Consider the following 25,609-nt stretch of genomic DNA (forward strand, 5'->3'; position numbering starts at 1 on the left):
CACACACACAGTTTTAATGAATGCCAGCAGTGAGTGCGTGTTGACGGGGGTGTTGATCTGAGATCCGCCATCGCTCGGTCCGGATCATCACCGGAGAGCGCGACGGAACGCGTTAAAACACTCGCGTCAGAAGACAGATTCCTGAGCGCGTGAGTGGATCATGACGCGTGTCTCAGTGTAATGTCACGCGCAGCGGGTCTGTGTGTGTGTGTGTCTGGACAGGTGTGTTACCTGTGGCTGTGAGTGAGTGAATGCTGGAAATGGACGCGGAATTGAATCTCTGTCTTTGAACACTGTTGTTGTTTTTCTTCTCGACTACAGGAACGCGTTTGGAGACCGAGAGTGGGCCGAGCCGGTGACTTTACTCTATTGATTGATCGCGAACAGTCCGTGACGCTTTGTGAACGGGTGAAGACACGCAAACCACTCCCTGAGCACCGCACGCGAAGCTCTCCGTGCGTTTGATCGGTGTGAACGCAGGGAGTGTGTGTGTTTGCCGCAGTATGTGTGAGACGGTGATGGCCGTGTCTCAGCTGGACATCGAGCCTCATCCACCGGAGAACGGCTTCGTCACCCCCGAAACCAGCAACGCGCCCGGCTTACTCACGCAGATCGACGCCCGCGTCCTGCCTAGCGTGGGCGGCTTCGGGAAGTATCAGAAACAGCTGATCGTTTTAACATGTATCCCGGCCATTTTCATTGGCTTCAGCCAGTTTTCGGACAATTTTCTCCTGGCTCAGCCTCAGCCGAACACACCGTGCGCGCGACTGCAGCCCAACAACAACGCGCTCGCGACTGTCGCGCCGCGCGAGATGCTCTCCGGCGTCAGTAATGACAGCAGCGGCACCGAGGCGCCGTGCATCTGTGTGCCGTCGGGGAATGACCTGGAAAATGGACTAGAGAGAAATGTGGTGACCAAGGTAAGAGTGCGCGTGTGAAAACAGGGGTAAAACAGCAACATTCATGCAGTTCCAGGTCTGGCAGGCAGTTTCAAATGTAGAGAACATAGCTTTAATGTGCGATTTTCATGATAAGAGGACCCATATGAGGGCATGTGTAAAGGTGGGTTTGTTTACAAAGCGTGCAATACAGCTCTCTTCACACACACACACACACACACACACACACAAACACACACACACACACTATAGGGGAAGAATGGCATTGCTGACAGAGATGAATATGAGTAATCTGCATGAACAGCCGTCACGGGGTGTCATGTCACTGGGTTCCCTCATGCTGACCAGTGACATAACCACCAAATAAATCAACAGCACCCTTTTAACCACTGCTGTCCTGCCCTTCGGCCTCCATTAGCCGGTCAGTGTGTGTTGTGCAATGAGGAATATGGGTCAACAAACACTAAGGATTACACAGTAGCCTTCTGAGATAAGAAAAAGCCACCATGGGCTTTAAGAGTTTATCATATTAGTGTCACATTATGTCCTTCCCCAGATAATCTTCATCTTTTTTTGAAGATTCTCTGCCTGGATGCTCATATTACGATGGCAGATCAATGAGTAGCTCTGGGGACACAGACATTTTCGATTAGTTGTGTCAGTATCAAAAACTATAAAAGTTGTTTTCTCAAATGTGAATAAGTAGGTAAGCCGTGCACATGGCCTGCCATGGTCGTGAATCAGCAAACTTGTACAAAAGCGTCAGTTTACCAATGGCCTGTTGGCATGCCTGTCAAAAGTGAGCCATTGTTTATTTATATACTCAGAAACTATGATCCATATGTTGAGTTACAGCTGCTTGAACACATGCTGTGATGTGAATTCAGCATTTGGTTTCTTTAACCTGACCTCTGAAATTGAGTTGGAGATATTGGACAGTCAGTCTTTTTTTGGTTCATCTAAAGATGATTTGACATGAGATATTAAGTTGAGTTGATATTTTATTAGCTCACTTGATAAACTCAAAACTATAAAATGCTCTCTTAGGGGCTTCAGGAACAGGGTAGCCTTTGGAAAGAAATGCTGTCTGATTGGGTGTAATTTTATCAAGTCTGTCTGTCAAAACATGTGCAATAGATATGGAAAGATGTGCAGGCCATTTAAACCTTTTTAAACATGCGAGGTTCCTTACATGAAGCACATCAAAGAAGCTCAAACATGCGTGACACATGAGAAAAACATCATTGTTTCCTGCATGTCAAGAAAGTTTGAGCTTCTGGTTACTGTATTTGATGTGCTTTATGAATGTGCGTTTATCGAGGTTCATATGTGAATAAACTGATGGTTATATAAACTGATCGATCTAGTGCTGGGCAACGATTAATCGCATCCAAAATAAAGGTTTGTGTTTACATAATATATGTGTGTGTACAGTGTGTATATTATTTTGTATATATACACAAACATGGATGTATATATTTAAGAAAAAAATGTTATTTATATATATATATATATATAAAATATTTATATATATAATATAAATTATGTATATATTTATATACAGTATATACATGCAAATATTTCTTAAATATATACATGCATATGTGTGAATTTATAAAATAATATACACAGTACACACACATATATTATGTAAACACAAACCTTTATTTTGTATGCGATTAATCGCGAATAATCGCTGCCCAGCTCTAGAATAAACTGATAGTTATAGAAACTGATCGTATCTCTTCTGAAGACTTGGATTTAACCACTTGATTAATGTGGATTACTTTATCATTATGGTCTTTATTTACTTTATAAAGCTATTGATTATTATCTAGACTTTGAATGGATAGACAAAAAATGATGAGAGGATATTAAAAATATCATTATTCAATGAAAGTCTTAAAACATCATGAGTGTGAGTAAATGATGACAGTATTTGTATTGTTGGGTGCCAGGAATGTTCCCACATCCATAGTTTAACTGATTTAGTGTGTACATGTGTGTGTTGTAGTGTTTGTCAGGCCAGTGTCCTCATCCTCCACAGCCGGTTCTCTGTGTTCAGGGATGAAGGATTGGTTTCAGGTTGGACACACTGACGGTATTGGCTGGAAAGGGCATCTGTGAACTCCTGAAGTGACCCCATGCCGAGGCCTGTTGCGTGAAGCTAGTTGAACAAACTCTGAGTTTCACAGTAGGGTTAGAGTTGACAAAACCATAATCCAACCGGGTTTAGGTCAGATTAAACATGCTCACAAAGCTCGGTATAGACGCTCTCAGGTTTGATCCAGAGGTTGTGATTAACTCTGAAGCGCGTGCAGCTGAAAGAGTGACATCATCAGTGACCAGCCAATCACAGGGAACATGGAGAGTGTCGGCTTGATTCACTTCTCTTCTCAAGATCAGAGATCATTATGAAACATATCATGTAATTATACACATTTCCAAGGCAGGAATACACACCGCTGCTGCAGTGAGAGTTTGAGGAGCAGCTAAAGGACAATATCTGACTACATCAATGCATGATGTGAATCAAAGTAATAGGCCTTATCATTTATATAGTTTCACAAAGAGCTCAAAAGAAACAGGTATGCTTAATTTGTCTAAAAGCTTATATTAAAGCTTTAATTTAAAAGCAAAGGTTAAGATTAATTATGTGAGTATGTTAAATGAATAATACATGATTACAATTCATATAATATTAATATCATAAATAATTAGGAGCAAAGGATGGGTAATGTTCTCTCTACAGTTGATCCACCCTAAGCTGCTGTGATTGGAGCGAGAGACACAGGGGGCGGGGCTTTATTGCATCAGACACATGTCACTTTACTCACAGCTGATTGGTCCAGCTTATGTGTGCGGATAACCTGTTGCGGAGCAGGTTAGCCATGTAGCGTAAGTTATCATGGTATTTAAACCTGCTAAAAACCAATCCACCTTCTTGAGCCTGAAAAACCAGAGTTTGCTCAAACTAATCTCAAACATATCTAGGTATCTGCTGAAACCAGCTTCATGCAACAGGCATCGGGCGTTGTGTTTTACAGCTGAGAGACCTGAGACGATGACCCCTGTTCTCCAAAACCTGTTTAGCACCTCGTCAGGCGCTGTAATGAGTGTGTAATGTAGAAGCTGAACTTCTGCCTTCTTCCAGCTCTCGGGGAAACAGTAACACTTGGTTTCTGCTCAAGCCAGTGGCAGGATCTGTTTTGCTTTTCTCCATCTTCATCTGTCTTTAGTGTGTAATGTTGCTGTTTGATCATAAAAAAGCTCCTTCTCTATATCAGTGTCAGTGTTTCTGAACTCCTGAAACGCCTCCATTCTAGTCTTGAGTTTCTTCCGGGAACGTCACAATATTCCTCATTATAATAATTAATGCGCAGAATAAAGGGGCGGGGCCTGGTTGAGTTAGTTAGTAGTGTGTTAAACTGGTGGTTATGGTAAGAGCGGGACATTTCCCAAACACTCGAAGCGCTCGACCAATCACAGCACACTGATCCAGCCGACCAATCAGAGCACAGTGTGCTTTTCAGGAGGAGGGGCTTCATAGAGACAGGAAGTGAACAGAGCGTTACTGACAGACTGGGAAGAGAGGAGCCGCAACAATGGAGAATATGAGGAAATAATCAACATTCAAGCAGGAAAACCTGTTCTAGTAGAGCCTGAACACAAAAACAGGACTTTTAGAAGGGCATAATAGATTTACTTATTTAAATCTTTATGGATCTCATTTTCTGCTTTTAAAGATAAAACAAGTAGTACAACAATTTCAATACATTTGAGAACTATGTTGAACACAGACACTGGGTTTGTTTCTCATTTACTATAATCTAATGTAATCTTGTACAAAGCGCCTGTCTTCTGTATATTTGAGCCGTTTTCTGTATTAATAGACACTTGCTGCTCCGTATAAAGTCCGAGCCGGAGAACGCCACGGATTCTTTCCATGATGACCTCTAAAAACAAAGCTGGCATTTATGCCAGAAGAGCTATTTCTTAGCAAATATTTAGTACATATTCAGTCCCCTCTCCTCCACTGACCAGATCGTAAGTCTTGTGACGTAAATAAACCTCTGCATATTCGCATGACATAAAACATAAGAATATACAACTATTCATGAATCCGATTGAGAAAATAGTCTGGTTCAAGGGTTTACATGCTTTCATGTGTTTTCATGTTTTGTAGTATTTCCCCAGCTTTAGCTCTAATCCAACATACGCTTTTCATGTCTAATGGGTGTTGGGAACTTATTATTCCTTCATGGAAGCAAAAACCAGGAGACTTGAGATGGATCTTATAAGCAGAAGAGATTTTTTCTTCTAAGTCTGTAGTCTGTAGTTCATCATCATCAAGACTAACTCAATACAGTTGCCTTGCAAATTTATAGACATTTAGGGGGAGGGATTTACATTGAGGTTGAACAAAGCATGCAAATTAGGTATACAGGTTAAGGAACCCGCCCCAGACCCCAGCGTGTTACCAGTATCAATTTAATCAGCATACCTATTCAAATGCTGATACTGGCCAGGAATTCTGGTTCCACGGGCCATCCCAGAGCCATTTAAGACCAAAAGGTGCGTCTTGGAGCTACTGGCTCGAGCCATTAAAAACTCATTTAAAACACAATAGAGAAAACAGGACTGGCAGGAACTGTTTATACCATTATCCTATCCTAACCTTAAAATGCTAACTTCAATATACTCAACTTTTACTGTTGCAAACTAAATTAAACATTTAATAAATTTGTAATCCAACATTGGAAGAACTGCAGCAACATCCTCAATAAAGAATAACTTCTTGAACGTGATCCCAAACGTCTCCTGGTTTTGCTGAAAAAGTTTACAACATGGGAGAGCAAAACATTAATGTATGATGGCAATTGGTGTCTTTTGCTGAGTGTTCGTCTTTTAGAAGCCGACTTTTCTGACGGTGTACGCAGACACCATGTTTTGCATAAGTGATGCAATAGCTTTGGTTATTTCCTTGAGCATTTGAGCTCCTCTCATAAGGATGACGCTCTCAAATACCCGAATGATCAATATTTGTTCAGTTGAGTCAGGTTGGCTTCGAGGTGTGCTTGTGTCTGTTGTTTTGTGGGACTCGGTCGACTCTCGTGCATTGGTCATGAAGGTTTTTATGCCGCTGTCTGAAATATTGGTACAGATTTGTGGCATTGCACACACAGTTTCGTTGTAATAATCATTTGACAGGTCTTGGAAACGTCTTGCCTATAGTGTGCCAAACTGCTGATGGACAGTTTCTTTTTGACATGAAGTCATATTCATATAGTGTCCTCCCATTTGCCTGGCTATTTTGGTTCTTCAAACGAATTTGCGGATTTGATTAAAATATCTGGATTAAGTTGCCTGAGGTTACTGCGCATTCTTGTGTTCATTGGAAAGGTCGGATATATCGATACTCAAAACCACAATCAACAACGCAGCGATTGGCTGGCGGCAAGACAGCAACGTAATGACATCATATTCAAAAATAGAACATCAAAAACGTGAATTTCTGGACCAAAACGATGAAAGGTATAATAGATCAATTAAATGTACTGTTTGTTACATGATTCCCAATAATTTCCATTATTTCACGATTTCTAGTATTTGTACAGGCTTTTTATTTCTGTTGTAATAATTAGCAGTTTGTTTAGCATAATTCAGTTGTATTTCAGCCACCTCTTACCAAAGCTCACCAAGAGAAACCTTTACAGTGTGTGCAGAAATACATCAAGACTTTAAATAGTTTTATTGACTGACGAATGCTGTGCTACAATGGGTGGTGTAGATGATGGGTTTCTGGATGGTTGGTGGATGTCCTCCATGTTCCAACATTTGGGATATTGGGAAGATATGTGGACTTTATAACTGAGCTCTTTCTGCTATGGTATAAAAAGAAATAAAAGGATTCTCATTCAGGACAATGCACTATCCCATGCTGCAAAAAACACCACAGCAATAAAACTGTTTGAAAATGTATTTCTACACCCACTGTAATATTATGTTAATATGTTGTTTTTAATAGGTTTAGGTTTAGTTAACGATAATAACCCTGCACCAAATTCATCCCAAGATCCTTTACAAAGTCTCAAAGAACTCCCGACTCGATGAGGTCAATGATAAAATCAAACTCTGCCATGCTGACTGTTAAAACACTGACGTACAGCACGCTATCGGCACTCTCATAACCCTCGACGTGCATTTCTCAGTTCTCTGATAACAGTGTTTCCCTGTAAATGCACTGTAATTATATGCACAACGTTAAACTCCCAGTGGATCTTGGCACATCCCTAAGGAGAAGCAGGTTTACTGGGAGTCTCTGCTCCACATAAGAGAATGATTTGGAGTTGTTTTGTAACAGTTTCACATTGGGTAAAAAGAAGCTCATTCCAGCTGTGAGGAATGATAATACTTCAAAATCTGTGGAATGATCGGTTTTGCAATGTTTAGGAATGTGTTCCTGTAGAGGAATGTGTTAGTAGAGGATCGAAAAAAAGATATGCACAAAAATAACTTGATTCGGTCATGGATAGCGCTTCAACACGGCTGACACATATTATCTCGACTCAAATCCTTCATGTAGGATGAACTCGATTGAATCAAGTTATTTGGACCTGTCCAAGTTTAGCAGAGTTCATCCTTTATGAATCAAGTTCAGAAGAAGAGCTAAATCTAGCTTTTCTTTACTCATGTTCAGTGTTGGTCAGCAGAAGATGGTACTGGTTACATCCATGCTGTTCCCAAAGTAGTTGCTTTTCTTTTATTAAATCCTCGACCCAAACACACACTCGACACACTTCACCACACTGAAAATCCTCCAGAAACTCTTGTAAATAACATCATAGAGCAACAAGTCGCTTCATTTTCTCTTCTTGCTAAAGATTCATGAAATAAATAACACTATACTTCAACATTTGCTCTCCCTATCCAGCCTCATACAAAACATGATGGGAAGTGGAAATCCTGTTTTCTATATTTGATTGAGCAACTCGATACACACACACACACTCAACATGAAAACCATAATCGTTTCAAGTCAGTTTAACATGATGCAGTCGTGTTTGAAAGAGAACCCAGATACAAAGGTGTTGCATAAAAATGAATTATTGGCATAAATGAATGATATATTGATCTATCTTCTGGCGTGTGAAAGAGAGATTCCCTCGGACTGAGGCGGGCTGGTGGGAAAAGTCCCTGAAAATAGTGCATGTTCTTATTCTGGGATCTCCATCGGGAGAAACCTCAGTGATTTCTAATTTCCTCTGAGGCCCGAGGGCTTCGGCTTTAATGAGCTGAGGTGATGAACAGGAGAACATCACTGGGAGAAGCAGAGCTGGAGGAACTCTCTCACTGGTTTGGGTTTGACTGGTTTTTGATCTGGAGTTTGGCTCTAATGTTGCATTCTGATGACGAGTGCAGGATCAGGCCTGAAGGGTTTGGATTCATTGATGAGAGAGTGAGTGTGATCAAACTGCATGAACCAATTCCCTTGATGAATGAAACTTCTAGAATATTTTCTTATGAAGTTGATTTACTGTTAGAGCTTCTTTAACTCGCTGTCTTTATCAATGTAGGATAAAATACTGCTCTAAATAAAACTATCCTGTTTAATGAAAATAATCATTTTATTCTGTATAACAACTTTCAAGCCATCCATAAGTCAAGGCCTATGAATGATTGTGAAATCAAGTATATTAAATGTAAAAAGTAGCTTGGATGATAGAAGTGAAGATGCTGTCAGTGATTTCCTATTGGATTAGCAGATTTTGATTAAATTACTTCTAGAGTGTATTAGATTATCAACTTCAGGCAGCAGAGGACACTTGAGGGCTAATCCTGACATTATGCTTTTACTGAGTGACTGAGTGACTGAGTGACTGAGTGAGTGAGTGAGTGAGTGAGTGAGTGAGTGAGTGAGTGAGTGAGTGAGTGTGTGAGTGTGTGAGTGAGTGAGTGAGTGAGTGAGAGAATGTGAGTGAGTGAGTGAGTGTGTGAGTGAGTGAGTGTGAGTGAGTGAGTGAGAGAATGTGAGTGAGTGAGAGAATGTGAGTGAGAGAATGTGAGTGAGTGAGTGAGTGAGAGAATGTGAGTGAGTGAGTGAGAGAATGTGAGTGAGTGAGTGAGTGAGAGAATGTGAGTGAGTGAGAGAATGTGAGTGAGTGAGTGAGTGAGAGAATGTGAGTGAGTGAGAGAATGTGAGTGAGTGAGTTTAAGCGTGTGTGAGTGAGTGTGTTTAAGTGTGTGTGTGAGTGAGTGAGTTTGAGAGAGAGAGAGAGAGTTGACCAACTCCGACTGGTCAAAATCTGCAGATGGACTCTGCTTCGCAGCAACTAGCGCTGACTGCAAAAATCAGAGCAAAAGTCGTGGTGTATTACAGCCTTAAGCTGCAAACACAACTCATGCTAAACTTACATGACCTTACACACCTGCACATCTACACACCAGTAATGCCTGCTGGGTGAGTCTCCCTCATCAAAGTCGAGTGGAAGTGCCTGTGTCATGGATATTAACTGCACATCAGTCAACTAGAAATAATAGAGTCACATGTTTAGACAATCTAAGATACAGATAACATTTAAAAAGCACATTTATTGGCCGATGTGATATATTGTGCATCCATATTCCTAGTGTACAGTCAAACCAAAAACTATTCAGACACCAGATATAATTTTTGATATTGTTTCACTATTGTGTGCAGGACACTAGTTCATTTATGTAAGTGAGGAGAGCAAAATAAAGTAAACTGTGACATATTGTACCCAATAATTCTTCAAACAGTGACTACCAGTGACATTTATATAAATTTGGGAGCAAAAATGATTGGGACACTTTGAGCTGATCATGTTTTGCTGAAGTGTGTTTTCTTTAATTGCTAATGCTCTTTTCACACACAGACTGAACACAATGAAGCATTGCTTGGTCACTGGTTGAGCTAAACTGGTATTATCTAATTGTGTAGTTAAATTTAACAGCTGACAGATATTCAACATAATTCATGTGTGAGACAGTCTAACAGAAGGACGGACAAAACCAGTCAAATATCAACTGAGTTCTGCTCATATTTCATCACCATTTTCTAAACTATAGCGAATAAACTGAAATAATGTGAGAAATGTTGAAGGTGTGTGGATAAATGTTGGTTTGAGTGTATATAGCAAATAGTAAATTAAGCCTAAAACTTTACTTTGGAAATTCCTGAAATATCAAAATTACTCAATTAAAATGGTTTAGCAAACTAGATTTGAACAGTTTCTGAAGAACATGTGAATAATGCTGGGTTGAAATTGTGTTGTTGGTCTGAACTATTATGACACAGGCATATTGTACTGATGATGTCATAGACACTGCGGCGTCATATAAGCAAATATGCCTTAATCATTACCCATCGAGTCACCGTGTTTATATCTGCAGTCCGCCTGTACTTCCTACATGCAGTTTAATTGATTATTTATTTAGAGACTGGGATTTCCCTCCTCGTTGAAAGTGTGTGTGAGAAGCCGACATCAGATCAGCACAACTTATGAAGTGCACATTTCAAAGTGTTCATTCTGAATAGTGTTAATGTTTCCATCCAAAGTTGTGAATTTTTAATTTATGCACAAAGTTAGTATATGGCGTAAAACATTTGCGAATAAAAGCATCATTTCCATCCCATGTGTTCAAGAGAACAAAACCGTGACTTCCTGGGAAATTGGTGTAAAATATCAGTAATAAACTAAGTTTCTGCAATCAGGCCGTTTCCTCCTCCATCATAAACGAGTGTGTCTCAGAGCGTCAGACGAAACACAGTAAACGCTGTCATGTTCTCTTGCGTTGGGATGCTGGTGTTCGGGAACACACTCGTGTGTGAGATGCTTCTGGAGGGAATTAAACCAAATCATTCTAATGACACACTTCGACTCCGGCGTTTCAGAAACACCAAACCAACATTTGAGATGCTGTGATGCCATTGGTCCGCTGGTTACTCCAGTTATCCAATCACAGCCTCTGATGAGGCAAAGTCACATGAGGTTTTTGTTGCACATCGAGGGATTTATTCGATAAACGTCTCCGTCGTAGTTTATGTGCAGATATTATCAGAGAAAAAGTGAGCACATACGTTTTTTATGAGCATGTTTTGTATTTTTGCATAACCATCCAGCGTTTTTATGCAACATCCCAAAATGCACATAAAAATAGGTGGATGGAAACATAGCTATAGTTGCGCTCATAACATGGCAAATTTTGGTCCAAATATAAGGCACAAATGCATGTTTCTTTCACGAATAAGGCAATCCCAGATTGTGCTACACCAAAAAGTTATTCAAGATCTAGGAAAACTGAAATGATGCTGCGATGCCATTGGTCCGCTGGTTAGTCCAGTTATCCAATCACATCCAATTCCACTTAGTTTATGTGCAAGTCTTCTCATCAGATACAAACATATCTGCCTCAATTGTACTTTTTATGCATTTATTATATTTGATTTAATGCGCCTCTTGGTGTTTCCATACTGCGTTTTTTTTCGTACCCCAAAATCAATGTAAAAATAGGTGGCTATTGACAGTAGTAGTATAGAAACCTAAACGTACTGTAGTTGTTACACATAACAGGCATTAAAAAAATGTGCAGATGAAAGATGATCAGATGATGTTGTGTATTGTTCATCATCACAGATTTTTGAGGTTTTTTAAAGCACATTAATTGCCATCCGAGCCTCTGATAAACCAGCTGTCCTGTTGTTTTTGAGCTAGTGATGGACATGGAAACCTGAGCTCCAGTTTCTGCAGAGACCCGTTCACACACATGCGTCCCGTCCTGCCGTGTCCTGTCCACCCACACACACACACACACTTTATTTACCCAGCTGTTCAGATCAACTCACTGATCCTTTATCTGTTGGTGTGACTTGATCTTTTAGTCTGAAACGCAACATGCACATTCACAGATATCTATTCAGACTTATGAGCTGGACTCAAACTGACCGTAAAGAAATAAACTGACAGTATATGGATAAGAATATGGGTCTTAAAATACCACTTTAGCAAACCTATCAAAAAGTTGGATTAGATTTTTCTTATGCCATAGTGTAGTCTAAAGAGAGAATTGACAGTTCTGGAATGTGGAAATGGTCTGTAAGGTATTGGTCTGTAATATGTATTTTAGTTTTGTACCTCATGCGTTTGTGTGTTTGCTGAAGACATATTTTACTGCTGCTGTACTTTTAGTAGTACATGAAGAGACAGATCATGTTATCCTCATTTAGGAATGATAACTATTTTGATAATTGCTTATGTTGATGATTTCTTTGATTCTCTTTTTTATTTGAGTTTTTTTCTACTGACTGTATTTCTGACAAATCTGTGAATAGAATCTACTCTAGTTGACTATGATTTATTTGCATGTTTACAGTTATTAATCCCTCTAAATACAATGTATGGTTTGTCATTGTTCTCATTGCACTATGACAGTAACACATCTTCACAGGCTAAAAACAATAAGCCCTTTTTGCCTCTAACACCAGCAAAGACAATTCCCCCTTTCTCTCTCTCTCTTCCTTTCTCTCTCTCTCTCTCTCTCTTTCTTTCTCTCTCCCTCTCTCCCTCTCTCTCCCTCTCGCCCTCGCCCTCTCTCTCTCGCTCTCTCTCTCTCGCTCTCTCTCTCTCTCTCTCTCTCTCTCTCTCTCTCTCTCTCTCTCTCTCTCTCTCTCTCTCTCATTACCTCTTCTGCTGTCTTTCTCTCTTGAAGACAGAACTATGGATAACAAGAGAGCACATTCCCAATCCCACATGCAGTGCAACAAGCCAAGGCCCTGAATGATCCCCTTATCTTAAGGCCGGGACACACCAAGCTGACGATCGGGCAACATCCGGATGTTTTTGAGAGTCAGTAAACAGTTTTTTCGGTGTGTTTAACATCGTTGGCTCTAGTCGGCTTTCATCAGTGCTAGTTCTTTGGCGTTGGTTTGGTGTGTCCCCACCTTTAGTCTTATAACTTTAAAAACAAAACAAAAAAAATCTCACTTTTTATTTATGTTTTATGAAGAAATTGTATGTTCCCTTCCTGTGTAACCTCTCCTCCCGTGTGTGTCTGTGTCTCTCTCTGTGTGTGTGTGTGTGTGTGTGTGTGTGTGTGTGTGTGTGTGTGTGTGTGTGTGTGTGTGTGTGTGTGTGTGTGTGTGTGTGTGTGTGTGTGTTTGTGTGTGTTTGTCATCACATTACTGTATGCAATTGCTTAAAGGTGCTCTAGGCGATGTCACACGTTTTTTCGGTCGAAACGGTCGAGCTTGCCTCCGTTTTGTTTGACAATACTTCGAATGTCAACAAGAAGTGACGTCACCCAACATCACTTAGAGCAGCTTTAATGCCCCGATATTCTCGTGGCGAAGGTCTGTTTCATTCTTTATTTAGGGGTAAAAAGAAGTTTGAAGTACCTTTGCAGCGATTTGCTGTCAACGTTTAGATGAATATGCGCTCTTTCCTGTCATTTACAAAATAAACACAACAAAAATGACAGCGATGAGAAAACAGCAGTTAATAAAGCATCTGATCACAGCAATGTGGATATGTTTGCACTTTTGCATAATCAGTGGTGGAAAGAGTACTAAATAATTGTACTTAAGTAAAAGTATTGCTACTTAAGTAATAATTTACTTGAGTACAAGTAGAAGTACTGAAAAATAATATGACTCAAGTAAGAGTAAATAAGTAGTTTGCTTAAAAACTACTCAAGTAACTACGTTACAAAGTACTTTAGTATTATTTTTCTATTTTTACCCAAAATGGGGAGATGATAGCGATATGGAGCGCTAAACACTCATGTCAATTCTGTTTCATTCATACTGGAAGCCCAGTACACACTGATTCATACCTCACGCAGAAAGTCCACAAGTGAGATTCATAGAATGATTCACTTATGACATTTCAGGAAATGCCTATATGGATATATAACATGCAAATAGAGACATTTGACTGAAGAAACATGAAGACAAACACATGATAGCGATATCTTAGGTATTTTCATAAGAATGATCTATGTCTTTAAAGGGATAGTTCACCAAAAAAGGAAAATTAGCCCCTGATTTACTCTCCCTATATATTATAGAAGAGGAGCTTCAGTTTGTTGCACAGCCCTATTTGTTTAAACCACGAGAGGCGTCTAAGCTTACGATACTCCTATATTCTACATCATGCATGTGTCACAGTTTACTCTTGTGGCGCAAAGCTAGTTATTTTAGATTGTAAAGTTATAAATATGGGTATTTTTCAAAAACCCATGGCTTCGCTTCCGAAGGCCTTTATTAACCCACTGGAGCAATGTGGAGTTTTTTTTTTTTTTTTTTATCATGAATGGATGCACTTTTTGGGGTTTTAAATTTTTTCCAGCCATTCATTGCCATTATAAAACTTGGAGGAGCCAGGACATTTAATTATGTGTGAGTAAATCATGGGCTAATTTTCATTTTTGGGTGAACTAACCCATTAATGCAATGCTAATCAACATAGCCTGTATTATAGAATTGAATAAAATAATATATTCTCACACATGAAACCACAGAAGTAATTTCAAGTAATTTTGATTTTGAAGCAAAACATGATATTAAACTCATAAATTATAGTTTTTGACGGTATGCTAAGCAAACATATTAGCTTTCTCTGTTGTCAAGAGAAAATGTTTTATTACTAATCTTTAAAAGTAAGTCCAGGTAAGATCATTTGAATGTTTTTATTTGAATAATTTCATATTTTAAAGAAGGTTAAGTGAAAGGTTCGATAAAAAAGAGAGATGTAGCATGAATAAAAAAGTGCCAGTAAAAAAATAAATAAATTAAGTGGGGTATGGTTAACCTTAAATTAAATGCTCTTTTTTTCGTTCTACCGAAAATGTGCTGGGAGCCTACTATTGCTTTTACATGCATCTGATTGACAGACAAATCAAGCGATCTTATTTCACTGTTGTTGAGGGTTTTTCAGCTTTGTACAAAGTTTGTTTCGTACATTTAGTTTAACTGTATTGTTAAAGAGGGCGAGCTTTACCTTTCAGTTGAACTGTGTTAATGTTTTCAAGACACTTACATTGTTCTTGCTCCGTCCAAGCAATAACGGTGTCCATGTTATGAGCCGAGTTTTTTATTTACTTCAACTGCTCAATGCTCTGGTAATATCAATGGGATGACCCATTTCAGGAGTTGCCACAATTACATTTTAAAATCAGAATATGAGCATAGCTCACTTATATTCAATAAAATATTGAAACGTTAGCAATACGGATTCTAAACACGAGCGCCAGTGATTGAATGTCAAAGCGGTTTGAACGCCCCGCCCCCAGCTGGACTGGAAGTTTTGATTGGTTTTGCACCCGAGTCAGACCTGTCTGTTATTGGCTGAAGTGCAGGGCTGAGGGCTCAGCCTCCACCGCACGCAGTCGTTTGAAAAGTGTTTGTGAAATGTAAGCTCGCTCTGTTGCTCCGTCGGCACCTTTGTCAAAGTACTCTGTACTTTTGGTGAAAAATAAATGTAGCGAAGTTGAATACTTTATTTTAATTCTACTCAAGTAAAAGTAAAAGTACCACAATTTAATTATACTCAAGAAAGTAGAAACAATCTAAAAATCTACTCAAGTACTGTAACGAAAGTATTTGTAATTAGTTACTTTCCATCACTGTGCATAATGCCCACCTTCCTTCAAATCACTCTTCTTAACACAGTCTTAACACAAATCTTTAACAGTTGGAGATGCTGTTGTTGTTTTTTTTTTGTTATCTGCAAGAGCAAAAAAACAATGTATGGACTTTAGGGTTGGGAATCACCAGAGGCCACACGATAAGATATTATCGTGATGCTTGAGTCATGATATGATATTGCGATATTATCGTGATACTTGAGCCACGATACGATATTATCGTGATACTTGAGCCACGATGCGATATTGCGTTATTATCGTGATACTTGAGCACGATACGATATTATCGTGATACTTGAGCCATGATGCGATATTGCGTTATTATCGTGATACTTGAGCACGATACGATATTATCGTGATACTTGAGCCACGATATGATATTATCGTGATACTTGAACCACAATACGATATTAGCGTGATACTTAAGCCACGATACGATATTATCGTGATACTTGAGCCACAATGCGATATTGCGATAATTTCGTGATCCTTGATCCATGATATGATATTATCGTGATACTTGAGCCACGATACGATCTTATCATGATACTTGAGCCACGATACGATATTATCGTGATACTTAAGCCACGATACGATATTATCATGATACTTGAGCCACGATACGATCTTATCATGATACTTGAGCCACGATACGATATTAATATGATACTTGAGCCACGATACAATATTATCATGATACTTGAGCCACGATACAATATTATCGTGATACTTGAGCCACGATGCGATATTGCCATAATATCGTGATACTTGAGCCACGATACGATATTATCGTGATACTTAAGCCACGATACGATATTATCATGATACTTGAGCCACGATACGATATAATATGATACTTGAGCCACGATACAATATTATCATGATACTTGAGCCACGATAAGATATTATTATCGTGATACTTGAGCCACGATGCGATATTGCGATAAGATCGTGATACTTGAGCCACGATACGATATTATCATGATACTTGAGCCACGATACGATATTAATATGATACTTGAGCCACGATATAATATTATCATGATACTTGAGCCACGATACAATATTATCATGATACTTGAGCCACGATACAATATTATCGTGATACTTGAGCCACGATACGATATTATCGTGATACTTGAGCCACGATACGATATTTTCATGATACTTGAGCCACGATACGATATTATCATGATACTTGAGCCACGATACGATATTAATATGATACTTGAGCCACGATACGATATTATCATGATACTTGAGCCACGATACGATCTTATCATGATACTTGAGCCACGATATGATATTAATATGATACTTGAGCCACGATACAATATTATCATGATACTTGAGCCACGATACGATATTATCGTGATACTTAAGCCACGATACGATATTATCATGATACTTGAGCCACGATACGATATTATCGTGATACTTGAGCCACGATACGATCTTATCATGATACTTGAGCCACGATATGATATTAATATGATACTTGAGCCACGATACAATATTATCATGATACTTGAGCCACGATACGATATTATCGTGATACTTAAGCCACGATACGATATTATCATGATACTTGAGCCACGATACGATATTATAGTGATACTTGAGCCACGATGCGATATTGCGATAATATCGTGATACTTGAGCCATGATACGATATTAATATGATACTTGAGCCACGATACGATATTATCGTGATACTTGAGCCATGATACGATATTATCGTGATACTTGAGCCACGATACGATATTATCGTGATACTTGAGCCACGATACGGTATTATCATGATACTTGAGCCACGATGCGATATTGCGATATTGTCATGATACTTGAGCCAAGATAACAATGTCATTGCTATTTTAAATATTTTGTGATATGCTGAGTATTGCAGGAACATATTGCAGTATATTGATATTGATAATCTTTGTCCGCATATATTTTTATCTAATAAGATCAAGTTCTCATTTCACATCTTCACATCATCTCCTTCATTCCTTCTATGTACATTATTTTCCTTCCTCATATTTTAAATGTATAATTAGAAATGAATCAGATTAATTCGATTCATAGCGTTTCATATTTTTAAACATGTACCGGTAAATGTATTCTAGCAGACCTTGAAATGGGCATAATATGGCACTTTAATTGCTGTTTTCTCACTTCTGTCATTTTTAGATGGAAATTTTATGCAGTGTGTGATCACAACTTTCAATGTGACCGCAAACGATATGGTGTTGTGTATTTACTAAAGACTAAAGTTGTCTTTACTCTTTAGCCTAATAAACCACACCTAAAGCATCATTTTAAACTGTAGTTTTAAAAACACATTGACATAACTGTTTTTAAGGTAGAAACAGGGTCATAGTCGCCATTAGTTAAACGCTTCAAATGATGCCACACAGTCTGCTCTGCCGGCACTATGGACTTTAAAGAGGATCTGTTCTGCTTTTCTCCATCTTCATCTGGCTTTAGTGTGTACTAAAGATCCATCGGCCATATGCAACTGACGCTGTTTGAGAGTGAAAAAGTTCTTCTATATCAGTGTCAGTGTTTCTGAACTCCTGAAACGCCTCCATTGTAGTCTTGAGTTTCTTCCGGGAACGTCACAATATTCCTCATTATAATAATTAATGCGCAGAATAAAGGGGCGGGGCCTGGTTGAGTAGTTAGTAGTGTGTTAAACTGGCGGTTATGGTAAGGGGCGGGACTTTTCCCAAACACACTCGAAGGGCTCGACCAATCACAGCACACTGCTCCAGCCGACCAATCAGAGCACAGTGTGCTTTTCAGAAGGAGGAGCTTCATAGAGACAGGAACTAAACAGAGCGTTACTGACAGACTGGGAAGAGAGGAGCCGCAACAATGGAGAATATGAGGAGAATAATCAACATTCAAGCAGGAAAACCTGTTCTAGAAGAGACAAAAACAAACAAAAAAAGAGTGTGCACACTTCTGTTCCTAGCACAGCTTCTGAGGTGGGTCAGTTTGTGGCAAATGCAAAAGTTTATTATCAAGCTGTAATGTGTGTAATAATTGGAGAACACCCTGGTTTACATAACATTCATATAATGCCAAACATCTTGTTACAGTTTCACAGACAATTAACAACATCACAGGAGTTTATATTTTATATATAAATACATTTTAGTTATAAATATAAACACTACATTAAAGTATACAAAGACAGTTAAAGGTCTTTCATATGAAATGAAGTCTTATAGATTATATTATATTATATTATATTATATTATATTATATTATATTATATTATATTATATTATATTATATTATATTATATTATATTATATTATATTGACCAAGATTGAAGTTGAATAAAAAGAGAAATACTTTTAAAAAACGTAAAATATAATCACAATTATAAGTGTGATAAGTAATCAACAGTGCAAATGTTATGATTGTGACAGGCCTATAGTTCTGCATTGTCTTAAATGTCTTATCAGTGTCTGTTCGGGAAATGAAACTCAGATAACCTCTGACCTTCACCGCTCCTCGAGTCTCAGTCGGCCCTCTTTACATCAGAGCAAACCGGTGGGTCAAAAGCCCTGCAACGTCGGTTTATTAAGTTTACATGTACAAAATACCTTAAATATCCAGTTGCAGGACATATTTGTGGCACAAAAAGAGCCAGAACCCTTGGAGCGTCGACCATTCCTTCAGTCTGAAATGTTAAGTCATTCTCGTACTACATCTGAGAGTCGCTGCCTTTCATTTCACAGTCTGTGCGTCTCACTTCCTCTGTCTCTCATTATGTGTCTCTCATGTGGTTCTTCCCTCTGAATCATAAACTCATAAAGCATCGGAGCGAGGCCTGCCTGTGTTTCTGTGAGGTGGCTCTCACACCCGGCTGTTGCCAGGCAGAAACTATGCGGCAATCTCTGTCATTTCCTCACTGGCGCTCGATGTGTTCTGCGTATCTTCCCTTTCCCCGATTCATTTATCTGTGTGTGAGAAACACCGAGGAGAGCTACTAGCCTACATATTCTTACATTACTATAACATTCTCTGACTCTGTAATGATCCTTCATCCTTCAGCCTCTCTCTGTTCTCAAACACACATCTGTGTGAAGAGTTAGCCTGTTTTGTGAGCTTCTATTTGTTTTGTAGTGTAAAACAGCTCTTATTACTTCCCTTTATTTTTACCATGGCACCTATACTGTAAAAAAACATATTTTTTATATTAAACTCTAACCTTAATTCACTGTTTATCCAATTGATCCAATGTATTTGAATTGACAGAATCAAAAAAACGAAGTAAAACTCAAAAAAGCCCATGCTAAAAAGAGGCAAAATTGTAATGAGTTGAGATGAATTTTTGCAGTGTAGTTTCTGTCATCATGACTGCAGTTTCATACGTATTTACTACTGTAAAACCATAATCAGGACTTTACACTAATATGGTAAAAAAAAATAAAATAAATTGGTTCATTTTCTTACAATACCTGTTGAAACAAGGACGACTTGTTAATGGCAATCAGTTCAGTCAACTCTACAGTTTGTGTAAAAATATAATAAACAGAATGAAAGGATCATCATTCACTATATTGTTACTTTTTGGGTGACAATTTTATGTAATGTCCAAATTTTTTGTAACTTTTTGTTTTTTATTCGTTTAAAGTATGAGATAAAGAAGATAATTTCCATGTAAACAGAAAAAGGAGAGAAAATAATATACATATAGCATATAATACATACACACACATACAAATATGACACACACACACACACACACACACACACACAAATATACATACTTATCAACGTTGAAAACAGTTTTTGCTGCTTAACATTTGTTCAGGATTCTTTGGTGAATAGTTCAATGAACAGCATTTTTTAAAGCATTTTATTAAATAGAAATCTTTTGTAACATTATAAATGTCCTCACTGTCACAATTTAATGCGTCCTTGATGAATAAAAGTATTGATTTCTCTCTTTTCTCTCTCTTTTCTCTCTTACCACAAATGTTTGAATTGCATCGACACAAACATGAAGCAGCAGCACGACTGTTTTCAACACTGATAATAATCATAAATGTTTCTTGATCCTCAAATCCTCATATCAGAGTGATTTCTGAAGGATCATGTGACACTGAAGACTGGAGTAATGATGCTGAACATTCAGCTTTGATCACAGGAATAAATTACACTTTACTGTATATTCACATAGACAACAGCTGATTTACTCTGGAATAATATTTCACTGTTTTTTTAATCAAATAAATGCTGCCTTAGTAGAGCAGAAGAGACTTATATCAAAAATATAAAAACATTTGCAATATTTCCAAACGTTTGACAGGTTTAAAGTGGTGGAAGGTCGGGGTCACCAAGTTTTTGGGAACTGAATATTGAATCTTTTTGCTAATTGAAAAAAGTTTAAATATTTTGTTACCAATGATGTGAGTAGCAGATTTCGTCAAAATTATGACTAGGTATTTTTCATGCAATGGCAATTTTTAGACAAAATAGTTTATAGTTATATATGAAAATGTTTTGTTAGAAATTACCATGGTGAAAGTTTAGTTTTAAAACTTTAAATCAAGCATTTTAATCCACAGTATTATTAAAGTAAATTACACTTCTGTCTGAATGCAATCCAACAACAAAAATTCAGTTTCAGCAAATGCCCTGTTCTGCATGACATGGTTGGTGTAGTTTAGATGAAAACAGAGATGCGTGACTGTTCACGTCCTCAGAGAACTCGTAACCTCAACTTGTAAACTGGGAATTTTCTGACAGCTCCTCCTTGTACCACCTGACCTCTGCAGAGTCATTCAGGTGTTGGTCGAGTTGCCATAGAAACGCTTCAGAGAAACGGGAGTGTAGCTAATCAGAAACCATGGAAACAAACTATGAACTAGAACTCAGCCATGACAAAGAAACCAAACAGAAGAAGACAATGACACTGTATGATGGTGGCACTGAGTAATGTGTGTGAGTACGGTTTAATCCTGAAGCATGTGCCGGGCGTGGCTCAGTCGTCACACAATAGAGGAGAGTGCTTTCTCTTTGTGTGTGTGGAGCTGGAAACACACTCTGATTAAACACACTTCAGCTAGCGGAGCGAGTTTTGTTCCTCTAGAAAATGTGATATGAGTTTTGTCTCGCTGTACGCCTGCTCTGGAAACGTTTGTTCAGCATTATAGAGCATTTGTGCAACATATCAAAGTGCAAACCGTGCGGATTTGACTGGGTTTGGCCTTTTTTTTTCTGTTTTGCTTTTGGTAGTCGGTGGTTTTCAGAAAAAAAGGGGAAATGGTGTTAAAGGTTATTTTTGTGAGTGTTAATGTGATTTGTCTGTGTGTCGTTGTGCCAATGCTTTTCCTATTGTTTCTAAGGCCTCTGTAAAGGATCAAACCTTCACTGATAAACCTGTCTCACACAATCCATTCTGCCGTCTGACTGATAGCTCAGACTGTTTTAGCCTGTAAAATATATAATATTTATATAATTAGGTTAAAAAAATAAGTAAAATGTGGTGTAAAATATTGTGGTTCAAGTGTCTTTGATATGATTTGAATGATTTTTCAAATGGAAACAAGAATAACTGATTGTTATTAATATTTCAAGATGAACACTTCATTTTAATCGATTATACAGACATCATTTATTAGAAAAATCATGAGTATCAAATATGATCAGGCTTTTGAGGAAGGTTTATTTGTTCATCTCTCAATCGTCACTGTATTGCATTGCATTATATGCTTTAAAATTACAGAGCTTTGATCATAAAACCAAGCATTTAATAATCTTACTAAGACATATTATTGGGAGATATTGATATTTATATGCATTTTATGCATATATCTGTTATACTGTTATAAAGATCTCATTGATTTGCATTACAAGCATTAGACTTTCAACTTTTTGGCCTTATAAATATCAGCATCTGCACTAAATTTGTGCCTCTGAATAAAGTTGTTTTTTCCTCCTGGAGTTTGAGCTTCATGTTCTCACTATATCATACTATATGAGCCATACAAGCCTAATGAATCAAATATAATACAAAACATAAAACACATATGCAACTTTTTTTTTATCTCACAATTATTATTGTTTTTTTCTGGCTGTTATTTCATATGTCAGGCTTTACAGGGTTGAAACAGACATGAAATACTACTTTTATGCAATTTAAAGGTGAGAGAAAAACAACAAACAAACAAATAAAAAGACTAAAGCCTGTAAACAACCACCGACAACCCTTAGCATCATGCTAGCAAACATAGCGGCCGCTATGTTGAAATCACATGACGTGCCAAATACTCACCTTATCTTGGTAACTCCCCATTATCAAACACTTCCTGTTGGGAATTTTGGGTGACAAACACACCTGTGAATAGGCTTTTTTAATGTTTGTCTTATGTGTGTTTGTGTTTGTATTGTCTTTGTAAGTATACCACCTGTTCTTGCAACAAAAAAAAAAGTATTATGAATTAAGTGATTAGACATTAAAAACAAAACCAAACAAACCAAAAAATAAAATATAAATTAGGGATGCACGATATATCAGCCACCATATCGGTATCGGCCGATCATTTTGAATGTTGTCTATTGGCCCAATAAGAAGATTTGGCCAATATATCAAAGCTGATAAATAATGTGTTATTTCCTCCAGCTGAGACACTTCAGATGCGCACTGTTCAACATTATGATTTTGAATTGTTTGAAATATGATTTGAATCACTTCAAAAAAGGAAAATACAGTTCAGTGCAACATGTTTGTCTGCCACATAGGCTACATATAATTATAATGAGAACATTATAATCGTGTGTTTGGGACATGGCTTTTAATGCTGAGACTTTTGATTTTGTAATCAGGCTCTTAAAATGTTTATAAAAATTCAAATTTAGATTTATGGGCCAATATATCGGTTATCGGCTTTCAAATATAAAGAGTTATCGGTTATCGTATTGGCCAAAATGTTCATATCGGTGCACCCCTAAAAAACAAATGGTGGTTTAGAAAAACAAAAAAATTAGAGCCACCAAATTATTAACAGTAATGGCACATTTTAATAATTATGTTTCTTCCTATGGTGACACAAAAGGTTGAAATGTTTTGAATAATAACTCATTTTTCTGTCCCAACAGTGGAATCTAGTGTGTGACTCCGCCTGGATCGTTCACATTGCCAAGTTTTCCCTGTTGGTGGGCTCCATCTTTGGATACTTGGTGTTGGGAGTTTTGGCAGATTGGTGAGTATGTCTAAAAATGTCTTACTTATATTTTTTAATCAAAACTGATTTTCTTTCAGATATTAATGCATTAAAGAGTAAATTCTCTTCATTATAACACTGTGTCCCAAACATGATAGAGGTGGATAGAGTAACCAGAAGTAGAAGTAGAAGTACAATTATAATGTTAATAATTACTTGAGTAAGTGTAAAAAAAAAAAGTATCCAATTAATAGAAGTAGTGAGTTTCTAGTTACTTCAAATGTCCAAAAACCATGTTAACTTCATAATTGTTCTGGTATGTTAAATGGTTTGTGTATTTAATAGTTGTAAAATGTAGTACGGAGTTGTTTACTAGCTGCACAACCTACAGCCATTATGTGAAAGAGATATTTAATGTAGTCATTTGATTTGATTTTAGAAAAAGGGAAACTGCTCCATGGGCTTAAATTGCCTCTCACAGTAATCCTTCCCTGTTGTGTCACACAGCCTTTATTTACAGTTTTATTTACATCTGAGCGATATATGCAGCCAAAAGTGAGGTGCTGACGCAAAGCACAGTGATTTACAGTCAACTGAACTGATTGCTCAGTGTTTATAAAGAGAGCTCTCTTTGCACTCCTTCTGTTTATAAACCATTCGTAATTTGAATAAAAGTTTTATTTTTCATGTTGTCAAGTACATACTGCAAAGTGTTGGGAGTGACAAAGATATTTACTGTAAATGCAGGACTGATTCCCAAATCGCAATGATTGACATAGTAATAACTATAAAAATGGATGGGGAAACATCTGATTTGTCAAAATAGATCTAGCATCATTTTTTTTATGTTCAAATATGAAAATAAAATTGCTAAATAGTTCCAATATTTTATTGACATTTTTATTATTTTTTTATTATTTTAATATAGCTGTGGTATTGAAACTGGTACTGAGAACTACTTGAGCTCATGTTAAAGAGCTGGTTTTATAGTCCCCTACATTTAGGAGAAATACTTGATTGTTTCCAAATGTTTCTCATTTTAAAAGTGTGCAAGTGTATTTTCAGCATTTTTGTGGCTTCATGGTCACAGTCATTTTCATTGTGCTGGTAGACATACGGTACATTGTCCCACCGTCAGTGCCGTCAACATGGGACCAAATATTCTAACTACATAATATAATTACAATATAGTATATGATTTTTTCCTAAGCAATGTTAATTTGAAGAAGACAAATCAATAACTGCATAAGGCAATGTTTTTTTTATAGAGGGGAAAAACAATCTGTTCACAATAAAAAAGTAAATATAGCTGCAAGCAACAATTATGGGGGCCAAGCATAAAGAAGGAACGATAAGTTGCGCAAGCATCAGATTAACTGCAACAATGAATAATCTAAGACATTTTAGAGGATTTTCATTATAATGGTTGAAAAATCTTAAATAGAATCACTAGGAATATGATTTAATTGTTTATTACTTTTGACCAATAGGTGGCGCTGTGGCCAAATTGATGTGGTGTGGTCAGAGTGAGGTGACAATGACACATGCAAAGTTTGGTGTCGATTTGCCAAAGCATTGCAGAGATAAAACCTCAGTCATTTTGGCATCATGCCTCAACTTTGTTGATGTGTTAAATGATCGCGTTTTTGTCTATTGACACGAAATCCATTTTGCCAGTGCGGTTTGAAGATGATCTGACTCAAATTTGGTTAAAATTGGACCAATCTAGGTCTAGGAGGAGTTCGAAAAAGTGGATAAAAAAATATCTAAATTGCGGGCAGGAAGTTTGGCCAACTATGGCAAAATTGATATGTTCTCTGCATGACCCAAGGAATCTATTAAGACTATTGTAAGTTTTAT

At 37.6% G+C, this 25,609-nt stretch overlaps 1 protein-coding gene across 3 annotated transcripts in view; it reads left to right on the forward strand.

Annotated features, from left to right (window-relative positions):
• LOC307161661 (solute carrier family 22 member 23) overlaps positions 1–25,609 on the forward strand; it is a 55,989-nt gene continuing 30,380 nt past the window's right edge. The window contains exons 1-3 of one of the 3 annotated variants that reach the window (XM_079876531.1): positions 1–222; positions 322–920; positions 23,685–23,788. In XM_079876531.1, coding sequence (XP_079732657.1) covers positions 504–920; positions 23,685–23,788 — 521 coding nt within the window. In that variant the 5' untranslated portion in view covers positions 1–222; positions 322–503. Of the gene's footprint in view, positions 921–23,684; positions 23,789–25,609 lie in introns of all 3 variants that reach the window. The other 2 variants (XM_079876530.1, XM_079876529.1) reach the window with 2 other exon arrangements.

Source organism: Squalius cephalus (genome assembly GCF_949319135.1).
Source record: "Squalius cephalus genome assembly, chromosome: 7".
NCBI classification, from domain to species: Eukaryota; Metazoa; Chordata; class Actinopteri; order Cypriniformes; family Leuciscidae; genus Squalius; species Squalius cephalus.